The sequence below is a fragment of the Halichoerus grypus genome, chromosome 1 (genome assembly GCF_964656455.1).
Source record: "Halichoerus grypus chromosome 1, mHalGry1.hap1.1, whole genome shotgun sequence".
Lineage (NCBI taxonomy): Eukaryota > Metazoa > Chordata > Mammalia > Carnivora > Phocidae > Halichoerus > Halichoerus grypus.
Window position 1 is genome coordinate 54,921,641 of NC_135712.1, and position 26,231 is coordinate 54,947,871.

Sequence of the window (26,231 nt, forward strand, 5' to 3'; positions counted from 1 at the left end):
ATACATGGTTATGGAAATTTCCGGGAAGAAACTGGAGAAGAGAAGGGAACTGGAAATATGAAAAATATGCAATTATCTTTAATACACAAAACCCTGTGGAGATCAAATGGCCCAGTATATGCAGAAACAAGTGGCAGATAAACCATGGAACAAATGAAGCTTTGGCTTCAAGACCCCTCCCCGACACAGGCCCCCGTCCAAGGCTCTGTCCCCAACTTCATACTTATGAATTTTGCAGTTTCTTTTTGGATGGACAAAACTGTACAAACTTCAAGGTCCAAAACATCTAGATCTGCCCTTGTTAAGAAACATTTTAAATAATACTTATTTTCAAATACCAGGAATTATTACTAATAGTCTTGGCGAGAATATCTCCCTGAGGATTCTCTGAATAAAGGAAAGGTGACTCTAGACCATTAGAAAGAAAAGGTCATGGGCAAATAACAGTTAAGTCTCTGTGTCTGGATTAGAGCCCTCAGGTCTGTCAAGAGACCGCCCCGTGTTAGAAAGCTGGGTCCGGGTGAGCAAGAGTGACTGAAGAAGTGGGGTTAAAGCGCTCGCTGGTCAAGGACAAGGTGGAAAATAGAGATTACGTTTGAACTTCACTCAAGCCTACAGGAATTAGGACAGAGGAAGGAACCAGACTCAAAGTAAGAATACGATCAGGTGGCAAAGGCTTAACAACGTTAAATCAAGAGGCACAAGATGTGGGGTTTGACTTCAAAATCAGAACAATCAGGAAGTACAGTTCCTTAAACTGAACTGAAAATGTGAAGCTGGGTCCTGAGTAAGAGGGGAGATGAGGTCTAACAAGATGAGACATGGAATTCGAGCTTCGAGGGGAAGACTCAGGAGCACCCGTGCTCAGTGGTGCTCAGTGGTGCTCAGGGGCACGGGCTCAGAGGCACAGCGTTCCTTTAGAAGGGACCAAGGAGTAGCCTGCTTTGGAAGGAAGCCAAATATCTGAACCTTACTCTGAGCACTCAGGAAACGGGCCCCGCGATGCTTCCAGGGTACCAGGCAGCCTCTGGTCATCCCTAAAGAGCATGCACACTAATGGAGAACTGGTTGTACATGCAGTTCAGGTGCCCAAGGAATTTTTATAGGGCAGAGATCTACTAGGTGTACTTGCATTGAAGCCCAAATTAGTATTCCCTCCAGTGAAAAGCATTTCAGACAACACACCTGAACTTCTCCTCCCTCCATCTCTGTGGATGTGAACAGGAATGACCGGCTGACATGCAGAGTGAGGGATGTACTGTGGCAAGACTGCTTGCCTCCATCAAAACTGCTTCTGTCCTTCTTGGAGGAAGGACGAGTTCCCTCTGGACTCCCATTCCTAGTGGCCCCCAGCACCTGCCCTGGGACCTGCGTGGGACACCTAGAAGCAGACAGCAATGGATGGAATCTCTCGGTCCCAACCTCCAGGGCAGAATAGGGTGACTTATGAAGCCAGGAAGAGGGACTGTCCTGAGGCCCTCACACCACACTGCTCCCTGCAGGCTTCTGTTCTGGGCTGTTCTGAGGCGCCTCTAACTACGGGCACTGTGCCGGTTTGTGCAGTAAGCCACGAACGAAGCTGTTCGGGCAGGGAGTGCGACATCAGCTCCTCAGGAGAGGACGAGTTAGAAAATAATCTGGACAAGCAATTCCAGTTAGGAAGGTGAGCATCTTCCGTGAGACATCTACTGCGCCCGACACTGAGCCAGGTGTGCAGGTGGGAGGTACAGGAGGAAAAGAACACCTGATATCCACCCTCAAGAAACTTCTAAAGTGCCACACAAGCAATTTGCTTCATGTCTCATTGGCTGTACTGTGAACACGGGGCCCACAAGTGTGAGTATACTACACATTAGCCCTTTTGGAAAAACAATGCATCACCGCAGAGAAATGGGATCTTTGTAGCAAGAGTAATAAAGTATTTCAACTACAGCGAAGGTAATAGCTTCTTGTTAGACAAGGGTCTTTAGGTATCATAAATTTTCGATCACGGCAGTTTATGTAAGAAGGCTGAAAAGTACTCCTGATGAATAAGTATATTTTCTAAGGCATCTGTCTCTGTGGTTTATACAGATTTGAAATCTCAGCATCCTACCCAATAATGACACATTTAAAAGATTAAATTCTAAATGGGAAAGTGCACAGTCTTCATTACACAGTTGTATTCAGATATGCCACTTCAATTTGAAAAACACAGCTAGAAGTTCAGGAAGCCTTCTCTGCTCTACATTTACTGCTAAAACAACCAATGTGGGAACTGTCAGATGGCACACTCTCCTTTTCTGTGTCCACATGAGCACTGCAAAAGAACCGAATGTTATTGCTGGAAACCCTTTTCCACAGGCACGATTACACAGGCCCTGCACTTGATGCAAAGACCAGGAACATGACAAATGAAATCCAAATACAGTCTCCACACTCCCATGCAAATGCCACACCTTATTCTGACCAAATATAAGAACACCTTGGGCTCTGATAATAGATGCAGAAGGTGTTAAGTCTAACCTTTGCAGAGTCAACCAATTCAGTCAAATGAAAAATATTTGTTTTTGTACCTATTTTGTGAGGAGTTCTGCATAAATCAAACTATGCCCTCAATCTTGCATTCACTGTTTGGTAAATACTTATTATGTGAAAGGCCTAGGTGTTTGGGGAATGGAAAGGTGAATAAAAATAGCCTCTTCTTTCTAAACATTTACAGTCTAAAATAGGAGACAGAACAGATACACAAGTAACTATCATACCAGTTAGAGAGTAAAACATGTTCTAAGAAAGATCCATTCAGGACAAAGAGAATCGGAAAGACGACGACATTTTCACAGGTAGGGAATGAGAAAAAACTTCATATAGGAATGACATTATTTTTGGATCTTGAAGAACGGGAAAAGAGAGAGAGGCCGCTCCAGACACAATGGAAGGAACAAAGGCACTCAGAACAGCAGGGCGAGGGAGAACACACCTAAAGAATAAGGCAAGGCTCAGGGAGATTCCTGCAGAGGGGAAGACACTACAGATGACCTTTGAACAACATACGGATTGGGGCCCCAACACTTGCAGAGCTGAAAATCTGCATACAACTTTTGACTCCCCCAAAACTTGACCATTAATAGCCTATCGTGGACCGGAAGACTTACTCGTAACAGTCAAATAAACATTTATTTTGTATGTTAGATTGATTACATACTGCATTCTTATAATAAAGTAAGCTAGAGAAAAGAAAATGTTATTAATAACATCGTAAGGTACTTTTACAATACTGTACTGTATTTATCGGGGGGAAAAAATCCACAGAAGTGGACCTGTGCAGTTCAAACCCGTGTTGTTCAAGGGTCCACTGCAATGCCAGAAAGGCAAATCGTAGCGGATTAGAGAGAGCCTAGACTGTAGGATAAGAAATATTAATCAGAAAAGATGAACCCAGAGAGACTCACAGGATACATGAGTGATACAGCACACACTGCATAAGCAGAGATTATATAAATATGTACCCATAACATTACTTCTGGAGAAATGGGTAAGAGAGTAGGCTTTATTCAGGGAATCACGTTATGATCTGTTTTATAATGACTAAGGGCTTTAAGTGGATTTAAAGTGGTACCAAAACACCCTGAGCGAGATGCACCTAAACTATGTGCCATGTGCATGATTATGACGCAGTCATCCTTGTCGTACAATAGAAGGTGGATGAGAATCTAAGTCGTGAGTTAAAACTGAGAAAAGGGCAAATTTGAGGACTGGAATGTTCCTGGAATGCAGAGAAATTGATTTTGTAACTCTACTCTATGGTTTTAAAATTATTGTTTAGGTTTACTGAAAAACAGAATAACAATTATCCAGGTAATGGGCCACTTAGTAGCTGAGCAGTCAAGAGTGACACAATGAAAATGAAAATGCTTCATCGTGTGGCCAGCAGGTGGCACTTGTCACTCGATATAGAAAACAGCAGGTCCTGAGGAATGAATTTGAAATGTGGAGCGAGGAACAGATTATTCATTCATCTCTTCAGAAAGGAGAAAGACTGGGGAATGGGCTGTTTCAGAAGCACAATTTATAGATAGGGTCTTGGGTTGCTTATCAATTACATCTTGAAATTGAGCTCTCCTATTAGGTTACCGAACTTCAGTATTTTCCTTAACAACTAGGTTTTGCAGTGTATCGGTCTGTTGCCTTTGTAAATGTTCTTAGGTCCTTTCTGTATTTATCCTTATGAGACTGTGAGCAGATCCGTGCAGAAATTAGACAAAAAGGAAACAAATTCCAACTTCACCATTTAAAAATGTGTGATTGATTCAAGTTATTTAACATCTTTGAACTTTACTTCCCTCTTTTGCTATAACTGATGCAACTGTTCTGTCTCGGGGATTACATAAGATACCATCTGTGGACATGACAGCTTTGGACCTACCTACCTCATTTTCTCCTAGAGGACCAGATCTAACCACTGAGATACCTCTTTCACCAGAACAGCTCCCTGACTCACTGCAAGCACTGTCTAACCAGGGCATCAGGTAGGTGGTGCTCCTAGAAGTTAGTCACTCGACACAGCAGTAGGGTGCGTGAGGGGTGGGAAAGAGGCTGCAGCTGCCGACTTCACGTACTACTACCATTATACTCTCTCTCCTACCATTATTCCGTCACTCCTGCTTGTCTGTAACACAAAGCCCAGAACCACAGAATCTAAGATCCAGAAAGGTCTTTGATGAACGTAGTCATTTCCCAGATCAGGATGCCTTCAGCCATGAAAGATGAAATACGAGAGAGTAAGAAATGGGATGTGCAGATTTAGGTCATTTTTATATTTGTTTCCCAGTCTAGTCAGTGGATAAGTAGGCACTGGCAGAGGGAGGCGGGAGAGAGAACCAGAGGGCAGACCGGAATTCCATGGCAAGCACCTTATTATTCCCGGATATTGGGAGAATGGGCACCACCAGTAGACACAGTGAATCATGGTCACACACTAGCCAGTTCCCGATTTTCCAGTGGTATCTACCCTGCACCCGATCATGTCTGCACGGTACCTACAGGGCACCAATGCCCTCCTTCTCTGGCTTTCCCAGCCCCGCCTGGGTTGTACTCCAACAGAGCTTCTTTTAAAGGGCAGTCAGGAAGAGAGTAAATTCACAATGAATACTGGATGGTTTTGAGTCTTGTTTCTGGCATCAGGCAGCTATCACCAAACTACAGTTTTTGAATACTTTCATGGGTTATTTTTGTGAAAGGGGGATTGAGGTCACCTTCCAGAGGTCTACTGGTCAATGATTAACATATTTTATAATGAGTTACACGGTCTTTGAAAGAGAGATGTCACACAGATGCTGAGTCTATTTTTTTAAAATACGTAAGTTTAGCATGTAATTTAAAGGATCGGCACCGTGAAGGAACAAGTCAATGCTGATCTCCAAGTCTTCTTTTATAATGTTTTTCTCACCTACAATGCCTGCCCTGTCATTTCTCCCAATTCCCCGAAATAGACTTCAAGACACAAGGTAAGTGCCACTTCTTCTGTGAAGCCGTTTTTTGACTAAAGCTGCCCTCACTCTCTCCATGTAATAAACAGCTCTGGTGGTTTCAGTTGTGATCAGACAGATACTGAACTAGTATCGCGTGGCGGTGGTCACTCATTTTCAAATAGCTGTTAGGCTTGGTCCACGAAAGGACTGTTTATTATCTGAATGCATGTTCTATTTATTGACCCAACAACTACTGAGTATCTACTGCTTGCCAGGCACTGTGATTTACATTGAACAAAACCAAGACTATCCCTGCACTCACAGAGCTCACACTGTGGTATGAGAGTGATTCCGTCTTCCCTGCAATGCTCAGCATGGGACAGACCCAAAGGCAAGTATGTGCTCAATGACCACCTTAAAATTAACTGATCGCCTATGGTTAGCGAACTCTAAACAAAGCTTTCCTTGATGACCACAGAATTAGGGTCAGTTAAGGGCACTGAGTACTGGGAGGTGAAGATGCTAGGATTACCTACCTTCACAAAAGGGGGCAAGGGAGGAGGGGGAGGATTCCTAGGTCCTTTGAACTGATGGGAGCTAGTCTCTAGGCAAGGACTGCTAAACTTCTTTGTTTACACGTCAAACAGACTGAATCTATAAACCTGGCTTATGAAAAACTCAACTACCAAGAAAGAAAGAATAAGCAGAACGGATGGCCCAAATAGGTTACCCCAACAGCTACCATCAAAATCTCTACCTTAGTAATGAATAGAACACCCAATACTAAACAAACAAAAAGGTAATCAGAAACTTTGTGATTGGCACTATTACCATCCAAGGGTCAGCTCTGACCTCCATAGGAAAGAAAAAAGCATTCAGAGACTGCAACAAAGACAGAGGCATTTCAGGAGACACTGTCTGCCTTCGCAAATCTACAGGGAGTGGCAAACAAGAAGCAAAAAAACAAATGAAGACATTCCACGTTGGAAAGATCTGACTTTACCTGCTTGTTTATTAAAGAAACTGCAGGCTGGGATACCCTTACTTCTGACCTCTGTTATCAAACCCACACTAGAGGCTCTAAGAACTATAGAAAGTTTCACCAAGGGAGGGGGGGAATGCTTAAGAGAATGTGTTTGCAAAGTGACTCTCAGTGTCTTCCCCAGAGACTCCAGACTAAAAACGAGGGTCAGGTTTCCTCGCCTGTAATCCCAAGTGGTGCTGACTTGCCTGGCAGATCCCTAGCAAAGTGGGAGAGGCAAAAAGAAATGAGATAGAAAAGAGAGTTGATCTAAAAGCACAGGAACACACATAATAACAATAAGGTATTAAGCCTGAGAATCTTTATCCCTGCTCCATAAGAGAATTTTCTATTCAAGTATTTTATTTCCTGACATTTACAGAGGAGTCAACACATTTGGACATATGCTGCTGACCTCCTCAAGTTCTATTTGAGGAAGCTGACAGGCTCTCCAATTCAAAACTGCTGAATTTGGGTATTAAATCTATAAAGTAAACAGAGATCTAATTACTTTATTAAAGAGATTAAAACAATATTTCTGCACACCACTTTTTCTTTCCCTTGAAATTGTCATGGTTACTTATATTTACTGATAGTTATGTTTTATTTATTGAATTTTCTTAACAATTAAGTGACACTGACTTTCTGTATTAATAGGCTAATATTTTTTAAAAGAACAACTCTTCACCTCAAAAATCCACCCTCAGGGAGGAAGCCCAATGAAATAAAAAGAGCCTAGCCTTTGGAAACATACCGACTCATGTCCCAGTCTTGACCGTGTCACCCATTCAAGGCTCTCTGTGCATCTGCAGGGTGGAAATAAATCGCCCTGTTTCTCTCATGCACTGTTGTGTAGAAGGGCTTAAATATGACAGGTAGCTTTTTTTTTTTTTTTAATTCTTCTCCCTTCCTGAGCCCCTGGGGCAGTTGTACTTGTCCTTAGGACAGTCCTTAGAGCCAAATTAAAAGAAAGTGATAAAAAAGGATGGAAAAAAGAAGCTACACAATTTACAGGGGTGAAGCACATTAGCTGATTCGCACACATAAAACCAACAGCTCTGGAGTTCAAGTAGCTTCTGGAAAGAGTAACAGCTCACCTGTGGCTGCGAGTCTGCCAGTCGACTGTGATACCTTTGGATTGCCTCTCGAAGTTGTTTCTCTTTCTCCGTTTTTGATGGTGACACCGAGCTCATGGTGCCCAGAGGGATGGAAGGCAGGCGTTCTGCCTGATGACAACTTCACAATCAACAGGAGACATCGTCAGGAAGAAATATAAAACTATTGTCTATAAAAGATGACTTACCTCTATAAAAAGATACTCTTTATGCCTTATATCCAAAACTTGAATACAAAGGAAGAGCAGTGTATTGATGACCTGAGGTTAACACATGACGTTAAATCTCCAGTTCGCGTGGAAAAGAGCTTAAGGGAAAATGTGGAGGATGGTATATTTACAAGAATGGGAGAATATATTCATTCTTTTATGACTGCTTCATTTATCCTGCGTGATCATGAAACGAGGCCTTTTGCAAAAACGCTTTAGATAATTGAAGCTTATCTCATTATTGCTAAACACTTTTTCCCCAAAAAATGTCAGGTAGGAATCTATAGGTCTCTGTAAAGGACACCAAATAATTCTGCTTCTGAAACACGTGGATCCACTGTGAAGGCTGAGTGTGAAGAGCAGGGACCCCTGGGATGGGATGCAGTGCTCAGTGACAGCCTTGCGGGTCACCGCGCCCCGGGCAGCCCTTCATCACGGATTAGCCCCATGATCCGGCGGCAGCAGGTGCACATCCTTCTCTCCCCTGCTGCTGGCAGCCTCTGTGCTTCCCTGCCTTACTGCTGTGCTGTTCCCACATGCTATATAACCACGTAGAACTGTATGTAGATGCACAAAAACCAGACTGTGGATGAGAGCCTCCCTCGTTATAGTGACATAAAATACTAATGACTTTGGAAACATATGGCTCAAGAGGTTGGAGGTCCTTTTTTCTTCCCCCCTACTTTTGGTTCCATGGCTATGTTCTGGGGAGCTGAGTTAGCCAAACTATCAAAAAATGGAGATATTATATTGTTTCCCTTGGTTTCCAGGCTTGTCAAGGTTAAGAAGTTTGGCTCCCCCTGGGCGTGGCTCTATTCAGGGTATGGCTGGGAAAGTTCCGGAGTGGAGCAAAAGGTCAAGGTCAGTTCTAAGAGCCTGCTTTACACATGGGTTTTTCTATTATTGACTGGAACCAAAAAGAGGGAGGAGGGACAAAGTTTGTACAAAATAAATGTGTTGTTAACCTAGGACAGGGACGAGGAGGTTGAGCCTAGAAAGAGGGCATTCTCCCTTCTGAACCAGTGCAGGAAAAGCAAAGCAGATCAAACCCATGATTTCTGTTTTTCAGGACTGCTGGGTATGTTTCCCTTCCCCCTAGCAAGAGAGGAGAGTGAGGAGCTACAATCAGATTCAAATAGGACTGTGAAAAAACAATTCCACCCACATATGGTATTTGTTGTTATTGTTACTTTAAAAAAAAAAAAAAAAAGGTGGTAGAGAAACCAATCAGGGGGCATCTGCTATAAATACAGCCACCTGCAGTATGGATTTGAAGACATCGGTGGGGTGGTACCTATAAAATGAACATTAACTTAAAAACATTAAGTTTTTATTCAGAAAAGAGCAACCTCAAGTATTTTAATAAAACACACAATCCATTCAATGATCTTTAAAGATTTTAACTTGCAATACGACCCATGGAGATTTTAAACATCCTTTTCACAATTCAGACTTTTTTGGTTTTATCAAATGATAGGCATCATTTTTACCCTGCTGGTGATCCCTATTTCCAAATGCAGATAAACGCACAGCATGGATGTAGCGGAAGTATGTTGATACCTATTTCTCAGGTACCGTGATAAAAAATGTCTAGCCTCCCTCTGTGTTTAAAGTGGAAAAGAAAAAAATGCTCTGGTGGTCCAAAGAAGAATGGCTTCATTTTACCCCACCTGGGTGACCAGCTCAGAATAATACTACCATTTGTAAGATGGTGCATTTTGTCACCACAGAGCATATGACTGGCATGAGGCTTCCTGAAATGTAAAAGGAGGCCTTCGGAATCTAAAAAACAAAACAAATGAATAAACAAATAAAAAGCAGAATTAGACTTATTAATACAGAGGCTGCCAGAGGGAAAGGGGTGGGAGGCTGCGCAAAATGAGGGCAGGGGATCCGGTGATGCAGGCTTCCAGCTATGGAATGAACAGGTCCCGGATACAAGGCACAGCATCGGGAACACAGTGATACTGTAAAAGCATCTGCATGGTGACAGATGGGAGGTTCCCTTGCGGTGAGCACAGCACAACATATACAGATGCTCAATCACTGTGTGGTACACCTGAAACTAATGTAACATTGTGTGTCAGCTACAGTCGAATAAAAAAATTTAAAACACACACACAAAGAGGATGCCTTCAGACACCGGGTGTGGTAAGGCAGAAAGAGTACAGGTTTGCATCCAAAGGCTTGGCTTCAAGTCTCAGCTCTAGGGAGGCATCCTGGACAAGTCACTGGGCCTCTCCTGGCCCCACTTGCTTCCCCCTCTGAGAAGCGATGCAAGTTCATATGGTTATCATAAAGAGGAAATGAGATAACATATGTAATTGCTGTGTAAGAGAAAACTGTTATTATGTTTCCTGCCTAAGTTCTGGTTACACAGACATTGTTCATTTAAATGCTGTTCATTGGCATTAACCCTGCCGACAACTGGCAATTAACTGCTGACAATAACACTATACTTTCTGTAAATGCAGACAATGCCACGTTTTACCCCATTACTCAGGCCTTCCATTCACTGAATGTTGCCTGATAACTATACTGTATTTCTCATCACTTTCATACACTGATTTTATGGGATTCTATCCAAATCCAATGGCATAAGGTCTTGCTATTTCATGGCATGTTGTCAACGTACACACGGTCCATCCTCCCATACTGAATTAGAGCTGCAATGACCTCCAATAAGGGAAGTATCAACTCTCAAGTAATTGCCCTCATAATCAGTTTTTCTTTACACGTCCCCTAAATCTCTTGCTGTCACATTAAGCATATTTTTTGTCCTAATCTTTTCAGTGGAAATGAAATACACCTGGTCAAAATCATGTCATTATATTTCAAGAATCAAGGACTTAAATTATAAGACAACTCTGCATTTTAAGCTTTGAAGGACCATCAGTTTTCTGTCGACGCGGCTAAATTTCTCTTGCCTGTCATCACCAGGGGCACTATTTGGATGTGTGAAAGAGACAGAATTGATGCAGCTTTGCAACTAATTTTGCAGTGCTCTGTGATCGCATCACCACTTTTCAGGGAGGAGAGGGTGAGAGTGTGCCAATTCATGGACAATGGTAAGCTGGAGGTAAGGAAAACCGTAGAGGATAGATACCAGTTCTATGGGTCCAAGAATGCCCCAAGACTGGGCTAAGAAGTCACAGACATATGTTAGATCTGTAGAAAGGGACCTAAATTCTCACGTCTTATAACTAAGAAGCTCCCAGTAACCAGGAACTTAGTAAACTTAGTAAATTGTCTTTCTAATGGGCTCAGCTGGACCCAGAGACGACGCAAAATGTACTATGATTACACCCCATTCTAAGTGATAGAAGGCCAAGTGAAAGAGAGGTTCTGTCACCTATCCAAGATCTCACAGCTAATGGAGCCAGGGGAATCAAAAACACAGGCAGTCTGGCCCCAGAATCAGAACTCTAAACACTATTCTAATGCTGCATGAAAAGTTCTTAGCTCATAGGAAGGGATCAATATTAGTAACTATTCTTAATATTGAAACTGAGCCAACCCTTGGCTCTTATGTGGGAGATACTTAAGTTTCAAGCCAGGGCTAGAACCCAGCTAGGAATCAGAGACCTTGGCCAGTAGCCTCATGAATAGGTATCTTAGCCCCCACTGGGCTTCAATTTTCACTTCTCTAAAATGAAGGATTGAGGCTAGATCAGTATTTTATAATCATGCTCCCTGGAGCTCTAGGCTTTTTACAGAGTACAGAACAGAAATGAGAAATGGAGTCTGATTCGCACACATCCCAGCTTCCAATTTAATCAGGAAAGTTCTGCATTTATCTTTTGTATTTGGGGTCTGAACAAATTTTGTTTGGGGAAAACAGGTTCTGCTGCAAACCAAGAAACAAGACTAAAAACCCCTGGGCCGTGAGGAATCTAAGAGCCCTTACCACCTCTGGTATTTTCCTTAGTCTCTAAATATGGGTAACTTGGGAACTCCAGGTGGAAATGTTGGTGTGTGTTTGTGCTGGTTTTTTTAAATTTTCCTTTTTTTTTTTTTAGGGCTGGATAAAAATAACAAAACAGGAGTTATTACTCTAATGTCTGTATTAGCAATATTGATCCACTTATCCAGGCCAAAGAACTTAGAACAAACTCCATGGAGAAGCAATGTTTGATTCAGGGGTGCCTTCATTAAGGGGGGGGTACTCATTCTTTCCCTTCCCAAGGAAAATAATGTAAGTCTAAAGGGTCTGTAATAACAGTGACATTCATCAATACTTAATTGGTCTTTTTCCTGTTTTAGTCTGAACTTCTTCCTCCAAGAGCACAAAGCAATGAAATCAATATGTGACTTAAATAGAAAAAGCACATAGTCTAACAGGTTAGTGCCCCAGGAGACACCCTCTGGATAAGGCTCCTTTACAGTAAGGCCGTATGTTGTATGAAAATGAACTAGAAGGCAGAACTCCAACACTGGGTCATGGTCTCCTGCCAGTGGAAGCACAGAGCTGCACATCCCAAAGTTTGCAGATAATTACATGCAGGGCTCCTTTATCTTGATGGGAAAGCAGACTAACGAAGTATATTTCCACAGGTGGTAAGGAGCTAGAAAGAGTTCACAAGAATGACCGCTGTTAAGCTAAAATGTACCTATCGCTGACATTTCCAGTTTCACACAAATGCATTTTGGGAATTAAAAATGGATAATGAATTTTAGAAACTATCAAAAACTACCTGTTTTCCAAGGGGTTAGGATTATTAGCACAAATCCAGAGGTCAAAAAATTCTTTTTCCTGATAAGTAATAGAAGAAGGCAAGATTCTCCATTTAAGGCAAAGATCTGATAATGAAAACAAAATCACACACAAGAAAGAGCAGTCAGAAGTGAACACAGCAAGTAACATGTCAGATTGCACATACCAAAAGTATATGTATCTTTCGATCCAGAGACAAGTGAATCCATAATCACATACCTTTATAACTGACAACACAACTAGTCTAAGATTCTATGAGCTACCCCAAGACACCACCAATAAATTGTTGTTATTATGGTTGTTGTTATTGCTGAAGTTCTTTCCAGTTGGTTCCTGCTCCTTTCAGCCAGAAGAATGTTGGTTAGGTCCCTCCGCATCTCTTCTTGAACCACAGGAAGACTTCTAGTGACTCGACTCCTCCATTTTCTCCGACCTACGATCCCTCTGCTAGCAACACCACTTTCCATCTCCAACCACGTGACTAACGTAACAAGGAAAATCAAGCTCTCTGAACCATTTACACAGTTCCTCGCTCTGCACCTGTCTCCTGCTCTTACCCCACCCTCCATCCTACGATTTGTGACTTTTGTCTATTTCCTCCTTTTGTTCCTTCCCTGCCTGTAGAACCAAGGCACTCCAGTCTCTCCAGGCTATTCTCAACTCTAATCCTGAATTCTATCCACATACACAGCTACTGGCTCTTAGGTAAACATTCTCTCTGTTCATCTAAGATCGAGGCAGTATGCACGTTGGTTAAGAACACACAGTGTTGAAGTCACAATAGCTAAGAACTGGAATAGCTCTACCAGTTACTACCTCTATGATCTTGGATAAAGTACTTCTCTATGCTTCAGTATCATCATCTGTAAAAAGAGATTAATATTAGCACTTACCTAAAAGGATCGTTGAGGATTAAATGGCATAATAATGATAAAAGCTAGGCATTATTTATGACGGTAAATTTTATGTGTCAGTTCGACTGATCCATGGGTTACCCGGATATCTGGTCAAACATTATTCTGAGTGTGTCTGTGAGGGTGTTTTGGATGAGAACATTTGCACTGATAGACTGAGTAAAGATTACCCTCCCTAACATGGGTGGGCCTTATCCAATCAGTTGAAGGCCTGAACAGACACAAAAAGGCTTACTGTCCTGTAAGTAAGAAGAAACTTTTCCTTACTGACTGTCTTGAGCTGAGACATCAATTTCTTTTCTGCCTTCAGACTCAAACTAAAAGATCAGCTCTTCCTGAGTATCAAGCCTGTCAACATTCAGGCTAGAACTACATCACTGGGTCTCCCAGTCCTCAGGTCTTCAGACTCAAACTGGAATTAAGCCAGTGGCTCTCCTGGGTCTCCAGCTTGCTGACTGCAGGTCTCTGGACTCTTTAGCTTCCTTAATCATGTAAACCAATTCCCCAGAATTAATATCTATCCGTCCATCCTATGACTTCTGTTTCCCTAGAAAACCCTAATACACCATCCTAAGCACTTAGTAAACTTTACATGTGTTAATTCATTTTTTCACAAAGCTGTATGATGTAGCTACAAATGCTAACCCCGTTTTATAAGTCTGAAAACTGGGGCTTAAAGAAGTTAAGGAATCTGCCCAATTTCATACAGCTCTCAGATACTGGAGATTGGATTCTGGCAGTACCTTGCACACATCAAAAACACACAGTAACTTTTAGCCTTCATTGTTATCATCCAATAGGTTGTTGCATATAGTCATCAACTTCCTCAATTATTCCTTCTAAATGTCTGGCGTGTAGGTTCTTCTGAAATTGCACAGCCATGACTTTCTCTGGACCTTTACAATTTCTCCCCTGGCTCCTGGATGATGCCAGTAATCTCCTCACAGGTCTGACCTCAAGCATTGCGCTAGCCCTCCTCCAAATCATCCTGCACTGAGCAGCCAGAACTACCTTACTACAAGTTACATATGACGCTCAGGTCCTCTTTGGACCACCCCAGGGACAAGGTGGGACAGGTGTTCCCTAGGCACTGTGTAAATAACTACTATTGTGCGCTTTTTTGTTTGCCTGGTTGCCTTCCCCCTGGATGGCAGATTCCTTGCAGATAGTAGAGAATGTCTTTAATTTTCTAACCCTTTATATGGTGGCTAGAAGATGTATTGGAGGCACACAATCATAAGTGCTAAATGCTTGAATGATGTTCTCCTACTGAAAAACTCCTAAAGCCTTGTCATTACTTACCAAAGGAAAAACTCCTTACTCTGGCATTTGAGGTCCTCTAATAGGTTTACTCAACATAAACACTCTCGTCTTTTATTATTCATTCATCATTCATCCAGTAATCAATTACTAAGTACTATATATTTAACATAGTGCTAAGTATTAAAATAAAAAATAACTGTGTCTATTATTCTATCACAAAAATTTTAGCTGAAGTGTACACTTGATACACACACTCCCCACTACATCTCCACCTCTCAAAATTCTACCTCGAGAGACGTAGAGGAAGATGGCAGCGGAGCTGAAGGAGTGCAGGCTCACCTCGTCCCACAAAGACCACTAGATAACTATCACAACATCCTAAATACCCCAGACATAGACCTGAAGACAGGCAGGACAAACTCCACAACTAAAGGGAGAGAAACAGCCATATCGAAGAAGGTACCTCTGTCATGAAGCCTGGCCTCAACTCCCACCACCTCCTCAAATAACTTTATGCCTCTTTGACCTCATTTACCTAATTTTAATCTCTATTACACGTAGTTTCATGCATTTCTGAACCTTTCCTAGACCCTAATCTCCTTGAAAGCAAGCACCTGTCTTACCCACCTCTGTCTCTCTCACAACCCACTTTTTAGCACAATGACTTGCTATTGGGAACTCACTAAATGTTTGCTGATTGGAATGGAATTAATTCAACACTCACCACACTGAATGATGAATGGGATGGCCATGGCTTGTCGTCTTTGATACTGAACAGAATCTAAAGATTTCTCCATGTCCTTGTCATTCTGATATCCAAATTCATTCCAAAACAATGTTAGATTTCTATTACCTTAAAAAAAAGGCAGGCAAAAAATAATAAAAGAAAATTAAATCAACAAGATCAGGATGATAAGCAAAGTTTGAATATAAGCACATGTATATACAATATGATCTCAACTATGTAAAAACCATTACATATACAGAAATAAGAAATAAAAATATTAATATTAGTTTTCTCTTAGTATGGGTGAAATTTATCTTCTGCTTTATACTTGCATTTTCCAAACTATATATATTATGATTGCAATATTTTTATAACAAAATTAAACACAATAGCAGTTATAAAAATATATACATATTGCAACAAACTACATTGACATTTAAAACTTTTTTCTTAAATACTCCCAGAAGCAATTGTACTGATTAAACTTAAAGGCCACCCTTCAGACTATTGATACAGATATTTATCATCTTGTCTCACAGCCAGTTTCTTCACTGTTATTTTATGTCTAGTCCCCTTCCTTCCAGTGTTTTATGCCCTACCCTTGCCCCAGATTCTAAACTCCCTCCTTGCTTAGAAACAGCACTTGTCATGGAGGACCACTAGGAGCCCTTCTTAAGAGGCTGTGCTCTTATCCTTTGATCCAGTAATTGCGCTGCTAAGACTCTTCCCTACAAACATACAAAACAAAGACTATATATATCACAATACTGTTTGAATAGAAAAAGAAAAGAAAAGGAAACAACATAAAAACCTAAAATAGGAAACTGATAAATTCTATTTCCAAACAAGGGACACTAGGCAACCTTTAAAATAGGTAGTTAGAGCTAAATGCATTGTTGTGTCAAGACCTCTTAGAGTTTTATAATACTTTTTTTAAAAAAATATGAAACAAAAAGAAACAAACAAAAAGATATGAAACAGAATACCTACTATCGTCAATTTTTATAATTTATAAAAAGCTTATACATATACAATTTTGATGGATATGCCTTCCTATTCCTGAAAGGAAATAACAGAAAGTTTTAATAGTAGATGTCATTGGAAAGAGGGAGAGAAATTGAGAAGAAGGTGGGGGGAAGACACTTTCACTTTCATTTTTAACCTCTTGAACACTTAGAATACTTTTACATGTGCACGTGTTACTTTAAAAACATTTTTTTAAAGAAAAGAATCCAAGTTTACCATTCTGTCCAATATGATAACCACCAGTCACATGTGGCTACTGAGTACTTGAAAGATGGTGGATATAAAACATTTCACCAATGTACAAAGCCAAACAGTGAGAATCTAACATACACACCTTGGAAATAAAATATATGCAGTAGGGCCAGCCTTCCATCAACCTTAACATATGACTGTATAATCTATGCAAACTACAAATAAACATCCTCATACTTTACTATTCCTGTTAAAATTTAGGTTCAGAATGCTATGTGCCATTAAGACGAGCAAGGAAGGAACTCCGTCTTCAAAAAGAAGTATGAAATTGGGCCAGGCTGAAAATGACCCTCACAAATTCCCAACTCTCCTACCTTGTCTCTTCACAAAACTCCTAGCAGCTCTCACCTCAAATTTCCCTTTGGACTCTGCTTTTTGGGCTTCTCTCAACTCAAACTCTTGGCTTTCAGCTAATTGCTCAGCATTCAGTCTTGGCCCATCCCAGACTCTACTTCTTCACTGCACACCAGACCCTGAAATATTCTTTGCTGTCTGGACAGGGTTTGTGAAACCTCATTCTCTGATTTCCACATGAACTACTCAGTTCTTACTATGTCAAAGTAAGAGGTGCTGCAGATTAAAGTCAGGTGGCTTGGACTGCTGTCTCTGCCACACATTAGTTGTAGAACTACTGAATCTTCTTATCATAAAGTGTTTATAATAACTTGCCTTACAGGGTTATCATAAAGAATAAATGCAAAGGTATATTAAAAACTATAACACTCTGCAGAAATTTAAGTCGCTGCTGTATTATATTTATCCTCTCTCTAATTATTGCTTCCCCAAGGATACTGTACCTTTTCAAAGGAGGAACTGTGCTTTATAACTTTGCATGCCCTCAACATGGAGCTCAGCATCCTGCATGTAATAAGCCCTCAAAAAACGCTGCTGCTAATCTTGACAAAATACCTTATTAACATGCTGTGTGGGTTAAATGAAGGTGAAATCATGTCTCTCCATGAAACATTAACTAAACACACTTAACACAACCCACCTAACTTCTCAAACAAATATAAACTGTGAACCCCAACATAAACACTTTATGGGCAGTAAAACTACTAGGATGTTAGAAACAGGCACATACCTCTCAAGGGTGGGATGATCTCTGCTCTGTGATCACACCACTCTTTAACGCTTACGCATTACATTTTAGTTTACTTTATGCCTATTTTTCCCTCTAGATAGTGAAATCCTTGAAGACAGTGGCTATGTTAGGATCTTGTTTTTCAGAGGCTCACACACAGCGCTTAATGTTTACTTGTAAGACTAAATAATACTAAAGAATGACTGGCTATCAAAGCAGAAGAGAGGATATTCAGTAGCCGAAACATCATGAGCAGACCTGATAAAAGATATTACACTATTCAAAGCAGATATCAGGACAAAGAAAAAAACCAGAGTTATTCACTCTGGAGGTCAGAAATGGCTTTTTCTAACTGTCAACAGAAATTCAACTTTGTTTCTCCAGATAGAAACTACTCCAACATGCACAACTTACATGTTATTAAAACAAATTTCCAAGGACTGGCCCCAGAAGACTAGGCAGATGTTTCAGCAAGTGAATAAGTAAGCCAGAGGGATAACAGCAGGCGGAAACATATCATGCCAGTTTCTATTTTCTTTTATGCATTACTCAGTCTGTAGACATTTATACAGATACCCTGAAAAAAGTTCCTTCCATATAAGGGAACCTCCACCAAGATATCAGTGGATTTTTTCAGCAGAAACCTTGCAAATCAAGAGAGTGTGGGATGATATAATCAAAGTGCTAAAAAAACGACAACAAGTACACCACCACCTGCCAACCCAGAATAATTTACTCAGCAAAGATGTCCTTCAGAAATTAAGGAGACACAAAGAATTTCCCCAAAAAACCTAGGGTTTTTCATTACCACTAGACCTACCTTACAGGAAATGCTACAGGGAATTCTTTAAGCTGAAATGAAAGGATACTAATTAGTAACTTGAAAACATGAAAATATAAGATTCATTGGTAAAGGTAAGTATATAGTCAGATTCAGAATGCTCTAGTATTATAATAGTGTTGTATAAATCATTTAACTATAGTATATAGGTTAAGACAAAAGTATTAAAAACAAGTATAGCTATAATAATTTCTTAGGGGATATACAATATTAAAACGTGAATTCTGAATTGTGAAATAAAAAAACAAAGAATGTTTGTGGGGAAAGGGAGTAACAAGGTAGAGATTTTGTATGAGATTGAAGTTAACCTGTCATAAGCTTAAAATAGACTGTTATAACTAAAGCATGTTTTATGAAAGCCTCATAGTAACCACAAAGCAAAACCTAGGATAAACAAAAGTAAAGCAGAACAAACAATAAAGCAAAACAAAAGATAAAGAGACAGGATTCACAGCATTACACTACAGAAAATCATCATATTGCAAAGGAAGACAACAAGAAAGGAAGAAACAAAAGAACTAAAAAACAGCAATTAAAACAATAAGATAGCAATAATAAGTCCTTATCCATCAATAATTATGTTAAATGTAAATGGATTATATTCTCTAATCAAAAACATAAAGTGGCTGAGTGGATTAAAAAAAACAAGACCCAACTATATATTGACTATAAGATACTCACTTCAGTTTTAAGGATATATATAAGCTCAAAATGAAGGGATGGAAAAAGATATCCTATGCAAATAGAAACTGAAAGAAAGCAAGGATAGCTATACTGGTATCAGACAATATGCTTTAACCCAAAAAGTGCAACAAGAGACAAAGGAGGTCATTATATAATGGTAAAGGAGTCAATTCATCAAGAGGAAATAACAATTATGGATATAGATATATAGATATAGATGTCTATATCTATCTATATCTATATCTATATATATATATACACCCAACATCAGAGCACCTAAATATATTAAACAAATATTGACAAATCTGAAGCAGAAATAAATGACAATGCAATAATAGTAGGAGACTTCATTACCTCACTTTCAACAATGGATAGATAAATCAGAGAAAAATTATAAGGAAATAATGTACATGAACCATACTTTAGAGCAAATGGATCTAATAGACACACAGTATTTCATCCAGTAGCAGTAGCATACACATTCTTCTCAAACACACGTGGAACATTCTCCAGGATAGATCATGTTAGATCACAAACAAGTCTTAACAAATTGACAAATACTAAAATCATTATCAAGTATCTTTTCTGACTATAATAGTATAAACTAGAAATTAGTAATAGGAGAAAAGGATGAAAAATTCAAAAACAGGTAAAAGTTAAACAATATACTCTTAAATAACCAATGGGTCAAAGAGGAAATCAAAAGAGAAATTTAAAAATATATTGAGATAAATGAAAATAGAAACAGCATACCAAAATTTAACAGATGCAATAAAAGCAGTTCTAAGAGGAAAGTTCATAGTGATAAATACATTAAAAAACAAGAAAGATCTCAAATAAACAATCTTTCCACCTCAAGGAGCTAGAAAAAGAACAAATGAAGCCCAAACTTAGAAGAAGGAAGAAAATAGCCAATATCAGTAGAAATAAATAAAAGAGAGAACAGAAAAACAATAGAAAAGATCAATGATACTAAAAACTGCTTTTTGAAAATATAAACAAAATTGACAAACCCTTAATTAAACTAAGAAAAAGAGTGAAGACTCAAAATCAGAAACCAAAGAAGACACATTACAACTGCTACCCCAGAAATACAAAAGATAAGAGACTACTATGAACAATTATATGCCAACAAATTGCCTAATCTAGAAGAAAGTGGTAATTTCCTAAAAACATACAAATGTCTAAGACTGAATTATGAAGAAATAGAAAATCTGAAAAACCTGTAACTAGTAAGAAGATTTAATCAATAATCAAAAGTTTCCCAACAAAGAAAACCTCAGGACCAGATGGCTTCACTGGTCAATTCTATCAAACATTTAAATAATAATTAATGCCTATCCTTCTCAAACTCTTCCAAAAAATTGAAGAGGAGGGCACACTTCCAAACTCATTTTACAAAGCCAACATTATTTTGACTCCAAATCCAGATGAGGACACAAGAAAAGTACAGGCTATTATCACCAATGAATACAGATGGAAAACTCCTCAAAATAATACAAGCAAATAATATTCAACAGCACACACAAAAAAAGGATCATAAGCTATGATCAAGTGGGATCTATCCCTGGATGAAATGATGGTTCAACATACACAAATCAATAAATGCAATATACCACATTAATGGAAGGAAAATAAAAAAACATATGATCATCCCAATACATATAGAAAGAACATTTGAGGACAACTACATGCAAAAGAATGAAACTTACACCATATACAAAAAACAACTCAAAATGAATTACAGACTTAAATGTAAGACGAAAACCCATAAAACTCCTGGAAGAAAACATAGGCAGTTGCTCTTGAACATCAGTCTGAGCAGTATTTTTTTTGGATCTTCTCTGGCAAAGGGCAACAAAAGTAAAAACTTAACAAAAGGGACTACATCAAACTAAACAGCTTTGCACAGCAAAGAAAACCATCAACAAAACAAAAAGGCAGCCTACTGAATGGGAGAAGATATCTGCAAAATGACATATAGCCAATAAGGGTTAATATCAAAAATATTCCACAAAAGACCCCAAATAGCCAAAGCAATCTTGAAAAAGAAAACAAAGTGGGAGGCATCACAATTCTGGACTTCCAGGTATATTTCAAAGCTGTAGTCATCAAGACAGTGTGGTACTGAAACAAAAAAAGACACATCGATCAATGGAACAGAAAACCCAGTAATGGACCCACAACTATATGATCAACTAATTTTTAACAAAGCAGGAAAGAATATCCAATGGAAAAAAGAGTCTCTTCAACAAACGGTGTTGGGAAAACTGGACAGCAACATGCAGAAGAATGAAACTGGACAACTTTCTTATACCATACACAAAAACAAATTCAAAATAGATGAAAGACCTAAATGTGAGACAGGAAACCATCAAAATCCTAGAGGAGAACACAGGCAGCAACCTCTTTGACACTGGCCATAGCAACTTCTTACTAGACACATCTCCGGAGGCAAGAGAAACAAAAGCAAACATGAACTACTGGGACTTCATCAAGATAAAAAGCTTCTGCACAGTGAAGGAAACAATCAGTAAAACTAAAAGGCAGCCTACAGAATGGGAGAAGATATTTGCAAGTGACATATCAGATAAAGGGTTAGCATCCAGAATCTATAAAGAACTTATCAAACTCAACATCCAAAAAACAAATAATCCAATTAAGAAATGGGCAGAAGACATGAATACACATTTCTCCAAAAAAGACATCCAGATGGCCAACAGACACATGAAAAGATGCTCAACATCACTCATCATCAGGAAAATACAAATCAATACCATCTCACACCTGTCAGAATGGCTAAAATTAACAACACAGGAAACAACAGATGTTGGTGAGGATGCGAAGAAAGGGGAACCCTCTTACACCGTTGGTGGGAATGCAAACTGGTGCAGCCACTCTGGAGAACAGTATGGAAGTTCCTCAAAAAGTTAAAAATAGAAATACCCTACAACCTATCAAATGCACTACTAGGTATTTCCCCCAGGGATACAAAATTACCGATTCAAAGGGGCACCGGCATTTTATAGCATCATTATCAACAATAGCCGAACTATGGAAAAAGCCCAAATGTCCATTGACTGAAAAATGTATAAAGAAGATGCGGTGTATATACATACAATGGAATATTACTCAGCCATACAAAAAGAATGAAATCTTGCCATTTGCAAAATGTGGATGGAGCTAGAATGTATTATGCTAAGCGAAATATGTCAGTCAGAGAAAGACAAATACCATATGATTTCACTCATACGTGGAATTTAAGAAACAAAACAGATGAACACAGGGGAAGAGAAAAAAAGGGGGGAGCAAACCATAGGAAACTCTTAACTATAGAGAACAAACTGAGTGTTGCTCTAGGGTAGGTAGGCAGGGTATGGGCTAAATGGGTAATGGGTATTAAGGAGGGCACTTGTGATGAGTACTGGGTGTTACATAAGTGATGAATCACTAAATTCTACTCCTGAAGCCAATATTACACTATATGTTAACTAACTAGAATTTAAATAAAACAAAACAAAAATATATAAAGAACTCACTCCGCTCAGTATTAAAAAAAACAAACTAATTAAAAAATGGGTAGATGACTTAAATACACATTTCTCCAAAGAAACACATATAGCCAACAGACACATGAAAAGATGCTCAAGATCATTAATAATTAAGGAAATACAAATCAAAACCATATTAAGATATCACCTCATAACTGTCAGAATGGCTATTATCAAAAAGACAAGAAATGACAAGTGTTGGTGAGGATGTGGAGAAAAGGGAGGCCTTGTGCACAGTGAGTGGGAATGCAAAATGATGCATCCACTATGGAAAAAGTATAAAGTTTCATCAAAGAACTAAAAAATAGAACTATCATATGATCCAGCAATTACACTTCTGGGTATTTACACTAATTCGAAAAGATATATGCATCCCTATGTTCATTACAGTATTATTTACTATAGCCAGGATATGGAAACAACCTAAGTGTCCATCAACAGATGAATGGATACAGAAGATATGGTATACATATACAATGGAATATTACTAAACCATAAAAAAGAATGAAATCCTGTCATTTGTGACAACCTGGATGGGCCTAGATGATAGTAAGCTAAGTGAAATAAATCAGACAAAGAAAAATACCATATGATTTCACTTATATGTGAATCTAAAAAGCAAGACAAAATAGAAACAAACTCATAAATAGAGAACAATCTGGTAGTTGCCAGGGAGGATGAACAAAACAGCGGAAGAGAATTAAAAGGTACAATCTTGTAGGGGCGCCTGGGTAACTCAGTCAGTTGAGCGTCCAACTCTTGATTTTGGCTCAGGTCATGATCTCAGGGTTGTGGGATTGAGCCCCACGTTGAGCTCCACGCTCAGCAGGCAGGCTGCTTGAGGTTCTCTTTCTCCATCTCCTTCTGCCTCTTCCCACTATGCCCTCTCTCTCTAAAATAAATAAATGAATCTAAATAAATAAATAGTGCAAACTTCCAGTTATAAAATAATAAGACATGGGGATACAATGTGCAATATAGGGAATATAGTTAATAATATGTAAAACTAATGATGTACTGTATGGGGATTAACATAACAATAAAAAATTAAAAAAAAAATAATATGTAACAACTTTGTGTGATGACAGATGACAGCTAGATTTATCATGGTGAGCACTCATAATATGTATAAATGTTGAAACATGTTGTACACTTGAACTAATATAATAGTGTATGTCCACTACACTTCAATTAAAAAAAGAACACTGACAAAATTCATTATATTTTTAAGATAAAAACTCTCCACGAATTAGGTATAGAAGGAATGTACCTCAACACAATGAAGGCCATTATGTCAAGCCCAGAGCTAATATCATATTTAATAGTGAAAAGTTAAAAGCTTTTCTTCAAGATCAGGAAAAAGACAAGGATGCCTACCCTCATCACTTCTATTCAACATTGTACTGGAAGTTCTAGTTAGAGCAATTAGATATGAAGAAAAATAAATAGCATCCAAATCAGGAAGGAAGGAAGTAAAAAAAAATTCTGGTTTGCAGATGACATGATAGTATATATGGAAACCCTAAAGACTCCACCAAGAAAACTGCTAAAACTAATCAACGAATTCAGTAAAGACAAAGGATACAAAATCAACATACTAAAATCAGTTGCATTTCTGCCACTAACAATGAACTGTATGAAAGAGAAATTAGGAAAGCAATCTCATTTACAATAACATAAAAAACAATAAAATACTTAGGATTAAATTTAACCACAGAGATAAAAGTCCTATAGACTGAAAACAATAAGACACTGATGAAAGAAACTGAAAAGATACCAAATAAATGGAAGGATATCCTACATTCTTGGGTTGGATGAATTAATATTTTTTAAATGTCCATACTACTCAAGCAATCTACAGATTCAATGCAAAAGAAGTACAAAAAACAATCTCCAAATTTGTATGGAACCACAGAAGACCCTGAAAAGCTAAAACTATCTTGAAAAAGAAGAAAAAAGCTGGAGGCATCACACTTCCTGATTTCAAAACATATTACAAAGCTATAGCAATTAAGCAGTATGATAATGGCAAAAAAAAAAAACAGACACACAGACCCATGGAATAGAATAGAAAGCCCAGAAATGAACCCACTCATATATGGTCAACTAATCTTTGACAAGGGTACCAAGAACACACAATGGGGAAAGGACAGTCTCTTCAATATATGGTGCTGGAAAAATGGGATATCCACATGCAAAAATATGAAACTGGGCCCTATCTTACACCACTTATAAAATTAACTCAAAATGGATTAAAGTCTTAACTGTAAGTCCTGAAACCATAAAACTCATAGAAGAAAACAAGGATAAAGCTTCTTGACACTGGTCTGTTTTGGATATGACACCAAAAGCACAGGTAACAAAAGCAAACAAACAATGACAAAAAAAAAATCAAACAAAAAACAAGTGGGACTACATCAAACTGAAAAGCTTCTGCGCAGCGAAGAAAACAATCAACAAAATGAAAAGGCAACATACAGGAGGAGGAAATATTTGCAAACCATATATCTGATAAAGGCTTAATATCTAAAATATGCAAGGAACTCACACAAGTCAATAGCAAAACAAAAACAAAAACAAACAAACAAAACTTACACTCTGATAATAAAATGAGCAAAGGACCTGAATAGACAATTGGCCAAAGGTACATGAAAAGGTGCTAATCATCAGGGAAATGTAAGTCAAAAGCACAATATCACTTCCCACCTGGTAGGATGGCTATTATCAAAAAGAGAAGAGATAACAAGTGTTGATGAGGATATGGAGAAAAGGGCACCATCACCCACTGTTGGTGGGAATGTAAATCGGTACAACCATTATGGAAAAACGGTATCAAGGTTTCTCAAAATACTAAAAATAGAACTACTGTATGACCCAGAAATCCCACTTCTGGATATACATCTGAAGGAAATGATAATCAGTATCTTAAAGAGATACCTGCACTCTCATGTTCACTACAGCATTATTCAGAATAGCCAAGATACAGAAATATGGAACCTCTATGTCCACTGATGGATGAATGGTTAAATATGATTAGATAATGGAATAGTATCCAGCCATAAAAAGTTGGACATCCTGCCATCTGCAACATGAATGAACCCGAAAGCCATTATACTAAGAGAAATAAGCCAGAGAAAAACAAACACTGTATGGTATCATTCATACGTAGAAATCTAAAAAAATAAAGTTGAGCTCATAGAAACAGCAAGTAGAATGGTGGTTGTCAGCGGCTGTAGGGTAGGGGATATGGGGAGATGTTGGTCAAAGGGTACAGGCTTTCAATAATAAAGTGAATAAGTTCTGAGGATCTAATGTATGGCATGGCAACTATGATTGGCAGTACTGTATTGTATACTTGAAATTTGCTAAGAGAGTGGATC

The 26,231-nt window shown here is 38.8% G+C and overlaps 1 protein-coding gene across 1 annotated transcript in view; it reads right to left on the bottom strand.

Annotated features, from left to right (window-relative positions):
- Window positions 1-26,231, bottom strand: part of MORC1 (MORC family CW-type zinc finger 1) — a 167,613-nt gene that overhangs the window by 64,565 nt on the left and 76,817 nt on the right. The window contains exons 15-17 of the mRNA XM_078058941.1: window positions 15,411-15,539; window positions 12,490-12,595; window positions 7,569-7,707 (exon numbers count right to left, since the gene is read on the bottom strand). Of these exons, the coding sequence (XP_077915067.1) occupies window positions 7,569-7,707; window positions 12,490-12,595; window positions 15,411-15,539 (374 nt within the window). The remainder of the gene's footprint in view (window positions 1-7,568; window positions 7,708-12,489; window positions 12,596-15,410; window positions 15,540-26,231) is intronic.